The sequence below is a fragment of the Camelina sativa genome, chromosome 3 (genome assembly GCF_000633955.1).
Source record: "Camelina sativa cultivar DH55 chromosome 3, Cs, whole genome shotgun sequence".
NCBI lineage: Eukaryota > Viridiplantae > Streptophyta > Magnoliopsida > Brassicales > Brassicaceae > Camelina > Camelina sativa.
The window spans coordinates 21,540,240-21,547,458 of record NC_025687.1 but is presented as its reverse complement, the minus strand read 5'-3'; the positions used below and the strand labels follow the sequence as shown (position 1 = coordinate 21,547,458).

Below are 7,219 nucleotides of genomic sequence, written 5' to 3'. Positions count from 1 at the left end.
TCGTCGGTAAAATCCTTTACCGATGAAGATCTTAAGAAAATTGATCTTAAAGGGTTTCCCATGGCATTGCAGCTATGGATGTTAGAAGAGGCTTATGCTTAGCCCGATAAGAAATCAGATCGTTTTCCTGTTTGTGCGAGGTATTCATCTACTGTTCAGCCTTTTTATGATCAAATCATGAGTATGGAAGAAGATCTTAAGGTAATCAGTGTTCTTGGTGATTCGAATGAAGAAGAAGATGATGATGTTCTTATGCACTTCTTGAAGAGTGGTTACGTATTCTCTGAATTAGATTGGGTGAGAGGTTATGCACTTGCTCAGCACCAAGAAGATCAGGAAGTTGAGATTGGTGATCGGTCAGACGCAGACTATGCAGATGTGGTTGAAACACAGACGCTGAACACAGACGCAGATGCAGAGGATAGCAATTTGGATAAGTTGCAGACGCTGGCCAAAGATCGATTTGTTGAAGATCAGAAAGTTGAGATTGGTGATCGGTCAGACGCAGACTATTCAGATGTGGTTGAAACGCAGACGCTGAACACAGACGCAAATGCAGAGGATAGCGATTTGGATGAGATAGACGCAGATGCAGAGGATAGCGATTTGGATGAGTCGCAAATGCTGAACAAAGATCTTGTTGAAGGATTTCAGCAACTGAGTTTTCAAGATGATGAACCTTCTGCCAGCACTGCATTACCCACCACACCACCCAAAATATCTCGTTATAGACGCGTGCTTAAAGCAACAAAAATATTCTCTCCCACTAGACATGCGAAGAAATCTCAAAGGAACTGAAGGAAACATCATTGGAAGCTCATGAGATCAAATGAAAACGTGCTTGCTTTCTTTACTTCTTTCTTTCATCATTGGACATGGCTTGCTTTCTTTATTCTTTCGGTTTATCTGTAAACTTATTCGTTCTCCTTCTTACATTCTACTTTGATTCAGCCTTATTCGATTGATCAGGATTAAACGAAAATAAAAGTGTTATTGATCAGGATTATTGAAGAGTATTAATCAAGGTACAAGACTTCAGAATATGGCTATAGGACTTCGTAAATTATGCTGCCAGACTTCATAAATTATGCAACCAGACTTCATGGAATATTCATAAATTATGCAGCCATACTTCATAAATTGGTCAACAGAGTGCCAAGTTGCAGATACAAATCACATACGTGTTCACCAAAAAACATGATCATATGTAAATAGCACTAACATCCAAGATCCAAGATTCAGCCTTATTTGACTGATCAGGATTAAACAAAAATAACAGTGTTACTGATCAGGATTATTGAAGAGTATTAATCAATCTACAAGACTTCGGAATATGGCTGCAGGAATTCATAAATTATGCTGCCAGTCTTCATAAATTATGCAGCCAGACTTCATGGAATAAGCATAAATCATGCAGCCAGACTTCATAAATTGATCAACAGAGTGCCAAGTTGCAGATACAAACCACATACGTGTTCACCAAAAAACATGATCATATGTAAATAGCACTAACATCGAAGATCCAAGATTCTTCACTAACATATGTTAATTCATCTCCATGTCATCATTTTCTTGCAGAGATAACTCTTGCAATGCATTTAGATAAATATATTGTCATTATTTGTCATTTAGATAAATTTTATCCAAATTTGAATATAGGTGAATATAGAGTGGATTAAATGACCATGAAATCGAAAACAACGCAGATGACAATAATCTTTGCAATCTACAAGGCTCTAGAAGACTTAAATCCAAGCGAAGGTGAATGCTGAACTTTTGGCCATTTTAATAAGACTCCAATGATCAAAATTTTGCTCCCATTCCTTACATTTGTTAACTGAAGAACTGTCATTTTGCTTACTAAAATGATATTTCTTACTGTCTTGTATAATGCTATTTTTTGGCCATCCTTACACATCTTCTTCATCAAACCACACAAAGTAGTTGCAATAACTTATTTTTTTGTCACAAATTTTTTTTCTTTTTTTGTAATCTGAATTTTATTGAACAGAAAAGGATCAAGTTACAAACATCCAAGATTTAAACTAAGAGGTTGGACATAAATATGTAGTAAAACTAACATATTCAGACTTACAAAGTCTAATACTAACACATTCAGACTTACAAAGTACAATCAAACCCTTAAATCATATTATAAATCGATTTGAATTTACAAAATAATAGTTAACATTTTATAATTAAACAAAATTAAATGTCTGTTTGACAACCACATCCAAATAACAACAATAGAGATACCACTTGCATAAAAGACAAGATGGAAATCTCAAGGGGTATGCTGTTAATAGATTTTTCTTTGTTGTCTTTACAAGAACACCATTACGTACTATATTAGCTAACAACTTCCTAATCATCAAAGAAAGAAAAAAAAAAGTTAAACCCCATGTCTATTAATCGAAATCGAAAACATGGTCTATTAATCGATTTTTTTTTTCCATTAGAACGTGATTTTAATAAAATAGGAGTGTTGTACATAAGCAACAAAATAAATACAATATTATACTTCTTTACTATTTTGACTCTTTATAATCATCACCCATTAATCCGTTACACCATTCCTTTTTGGAGATTAAAAATGTAGTATCACCCCTCAGATGGAGGAAACATATTAACATTTTAAAAACAACTTTTCAGCATTTGATTATGATCACAATGATATTTTGTTCTCGCCTATCCAAATATGGATTTGCACCAATAGTATGAACTATAATAATAAGTCACATGCGGTGCGGGCTCTGCTTCTGACACCATATAATTTGCCCCCCATAATACGCTTGATAAGGAAATGTTTCTTAAACATAAATGAAGAAGCCTATATATATTATCTACAACTGTTAAGTCTCTGTCAACTGTTAAGCCTAGATTATTATGATGTATTCTACTAGAGTCCTACATGGGAAAAAACAAAATATTTTTTGGGCAATATATATTATATACGTATGTTGTGGCAACTTTTTTTTCCTTAGAACTTTTCGTATGAGTTATGCCCAACGTTAATATATTCATGAAACAAATTTAAACTAAGCCAAAGAGTAGAGAAATTGGTGAACCAAAGAAGATTTTTTTTTTTTTTTGACAAACCAAAGAAGATTATTATCTAACAGATAATTAGAAAATTGGTAAAGTAAATACATGTGTAGCAAGCTTCCTTTCCATCTAATTTCCAAATGTAAAATACTTTCACTCTTCGGTATGTGTTCCAAACCTCAATATATTGTTTGCGGCGAGAACGCAATGGTAGGCGTCACGGAGAATTACCTACTCCGCCAACCCAACTTGTGCGCATCATTGATAAAAACGTTAGAAACCGGTTCAGCTCTCTTCAACTCTCGGGAAATTTGGCTTATGCGGAGGGTCTCTGTTATTGGTTCTCCACCTGTGGCCCTTAGATTCTTTAAAATGTTTTTGAGTTAACTCTTAAGACTCATTCATTGTACAAACGATTTTTTTATGAATACAATTTTACATTCATACAAAAAAAAAAATACTTCACAAGTTCAAATCTTGAAAAATAAACCTGTTCGATTACACTTTAGATTCGGCTTTCTTCGGTTAAAAAATTGAATGTGGCATAAATGGATAAAGTGAATACTAAACCACCACACAAAATCGATGAGAAAACACCAACACAAGTAAATTTCAGGGAACTAAAAATATCGTTTAGTATAATGAAACGTTAAACTAGTTTCCAAACTTGAAAGACAAAAATGTGAATATGGTTAAGGAAGAGATGATTTTGCTACTACCGTCATGGGTATGTTACATCTACAAGAAAATTCACCACACTATCTAGTACATAACATACATGGCCTAGCTAGATATCTAAAACACCTTATAATCTCTTTCTCTCTCCTTTCCCCTCCTAAATTACATTTAGATACTAACAGCGGAGTAGCGGACAATCACGCAGCAGGAGCATAATCGTAGCCACTGTCGTCGTCATCACCACCATTCTCAACATATGCTGCTCGAAAACTATCCACCACATCTTCAACACATACTGTGGAAGCACGGTCAAAGCTCTTGATGACCAAGTTTGCAACGAAAGACATCTTTAGTTTTTTTCTTTTCTTTTTTTATAATGAAGAAGCCTATAGAGAGATCGATGGAGCTAAAAGAAGTGTGATGAGTTTTTAATGTTGATGTGAGTTTTTTGAATATATTAAGAGAGACTAATGAGGATTTTTATAGGTGCAAGTTAAAGGGTATAGCAAGTGGCGAACGCACTCTGTGGTCAGGACTGCCTTTGTGGAGTTTGCGGAATGCTGATGTTATTGTGTGCTTGGCACAATATTTATGACATTTTTTCCACACACGTAGGATTTTCTCATGACACATCAGACGTTAATGCAACTCATCGGTCCATTTATATTATTTTCTAGTAACACATGTAAAGCATTTAGCTTTTTTTCACTAATATTCCCCAAGCACAAAACAAAAAGAAAAACTAAGTTTTGGAGCTTTAACGTAAGATTCTAGAGGCAACATATTGGTCACTTCTAATTAAAATTTCGGGAAATGGTTACTAAATTTTTTAGAGGATCAATCATATTCATGATTTTCTTTAGAGGATCAATCATCTTAATCCCCATATCTCTACACAGCTTTTGGTTTGCCCATAAATCAACTTTTGTATCAGAACCTCCCATCTTTCTCACTTGTGTTCATTGGGAAGATGCGTGTGTTGATAAACTTTGTTATACACTCATAGTTATTGAATTGCTTCAGTTGGAATTCTTCGAAGCTTAGTAGGATAGAATTGTTACTGGTAATTATCTACATTGTTGCTTTTATATAAGAGGTCGACCACGTAAGGACCAAACGACATCGCTTCGTAAACCCGTTTTAGACAATGTTACGTCCGGTCCGGCACAGAGTCAAGACGGCAAGTGGAATAGTGGATTCTGAATAAAAGGAAAAAAAAAGCAACATGCATGTGTAAAGGAAGCAGATAAGAACTAAACAAGAAGCCAAAATACTGAAGGAAAAAAAAAAAATGGTTGGGACCAAAATTCTTATCCATAGCTTAGTTTTCCCCAACAACTAAAACAATAATGCAAACTATATTAATCTCAATCTTCTTTGTTTCCTTAACCGATCTTACATCTCTCTAACAACGAAAAACCAATCTTCCCTAAAAACCGCAAGAACAGGGCCAGGAAGAGAGTTCACGTTACATGTTAGACAACAAAATAGCTCCATTCTCTTACTCAAACAATCTTTGCTTATAATGACTAACTTCTTATAAGGTATTCAGAACAAGATTGAAGCAATCGGATACAAAGTTCCATTCAACGATACATGCATGAGTATCAATAGCATGGATTTTTCCCTTAATACTACAAAGTTAACTCGTTTCTGAACAAAAGCTTTTGTAAAAAATTAAAACACCCAAGAACATGGTGCATGTTTCTTTGATATATCTTTTTTTTTTTTTCATAATTCATATTGAACCATACAGTTTCTCAAATTTGGAACACATGCTAACATGTGGAACAGAACACATAAAAGATACTTTTGTTGCAAGATCTAAACAAAACCAATTTAATTAATACTATCGCATAAGCTAACAAATTCTTCCAAAGAATATTATTTGGGATAAGGTCAGGACCGCTAGAGGTAAACTGAGTCCGTTCATTAAACATTTAATTTAGTTTGCTTAAAAAATTGAAAATAAATTATTACGTCCAAAGAAGCAAAACTAGAGAACAGAGAAGATAGTTGTAAATAAAACACCAAATCCAAATCAAATAATTTAAGCTTCTTCAAGAAGCATAAAAGAAGGAAGACTAACTAAGGAAATCAAACTTGTAATGCTGCCTCTTTTTGACCTCGAGGAACTGAGACCAAACTGGGGAAATAGGTACAATGCAAAGGCGAGGGATCAACCATAGAATCTATTTGAACTTTAGTGATCAACTTCTTGTCCCCCATAACATAGATCCAAGCTTGACCAGTTTTATCGCAAGAACACACGACGAGCCTTTTATTCTCGATATAGTAACTTGGCCGTACTAAATCCGGCAAGTTAGGAGTTGACACTTCCATGAAATTCATCCATTCCACATCTCCACAGCAACGGTTTTCAATAATCTTGTTCTTGGTCACCCAAATCTCAATCTTTTTTGTTAGATGGTATTGCTTTAACAACGAAAACCGATCTCCCTTAAAAACCTTAAGAACAAGAACATCGCAATGATGGTTCTCCCCGCATGATAGATCAGAGAACTTGTAAAAACGTTCCTTGGAAAAATTGAAGGAAATTAGGAATAACGTGGAATTATTCTTTTGATAAGAAGCAACCCAATACAACATTCCATTCAGTGATACACTTTCGCCGTGTATATTAGCATTATTTTCTTCCTTAGTAGTACTACTACTACTACTACCACCACCAGATTCCAACACTATGTCTTTCAACTCATTGGAGGAAATGTCATGGATTTGCCAAATTGTTTTGGTAGGGTCTGATTCCTTCTGATAAGACACAAGGGTCTTGTAACCACTCTCCAAAAGTCTCCTGTTACCATACTCATAACCTACTCCATTGAAATACAAACTAGGTTGGTTAAGCTCGATCCATCTAGTCTGTCCTAACCACGGGTTCCAAACCACGGCTCCTTTATCCATGCCACACAGCAAGAACCCATTGCAATCTACCAATTTCTTAGGTGTATGTGATTCTAAATAGGGAATATCTAAAGTTAGCTCACGCACTTGTATCTTTGGAGTGATGCTTACCGAGTAGAACTTGGATTTGGTTGCTAGGATGAATCGATATGTCATCTTGTGGTTGTTGATGAACGTCTTATCGTCGAAAAGGGAGTTCCATTGCTTAGAAACGGTTCTGAAGCGAACAAGAGATTTAGGAGGGACACGAAAGAGCGTCTCTTCAATCAACTCACAGGGAAGCTTCTCCTCATCCATTATCTCTTCTTTGATTTGTTAATTCACGATCGGCTCTTTTGTACGTAAATTTTTTTCCTAGTTAGGGACTTAGCTAGGGTTAAACCATCATGTACAGCAGCTGTCAATTAGGGATAAGGACTGCGTGCTAGGGCCCAATCCGGTATAGAAATTAGCGGGTTCTACTGCATATCCGCAAATATTAAGAAAGTTAAATTAGAATTTTGATTTTTTATGACCGTGGATCAAAGCAGGCTGATTTGTCAACGGTTAGGGTTAAAAACCAAAGATTTGA

At 35.3% G+C, this 7,219-nt stretch overlaps 2 protein-coding genes across 2 annotated transcripts; both read right to left on the bottom strand.

Annotated features, from left to right (window-relative positions):
• Positions 3,281-4,191, bottom strand: LOC104777671. Its single transcript, XM_010501963.2, has one exon. The coding sequence runs from the start codon at positions 4,068-4,070 to the stop codon at positions 3,921-3,923; it is 150 nt and encodes a 49-aa protein (XP_010500265.1). The 5' UTR covers positions 4,071-4,191; the 3' UTR covers positions 3,281-3,920.
• On the bottom strand, positions 5,821-6,966 carry LOC104777670 (putative F-box protein At1g47390). The gene has a single exon (XM_010501962.1). It carries the CDS (start codon positions 6,943-6,945, stop codon positions 5,821-5,823), a length of 1,125 nt encoding a protein of 374 aa, XP_010500264.1. The 5' UTR covers positions 6,946-6,966.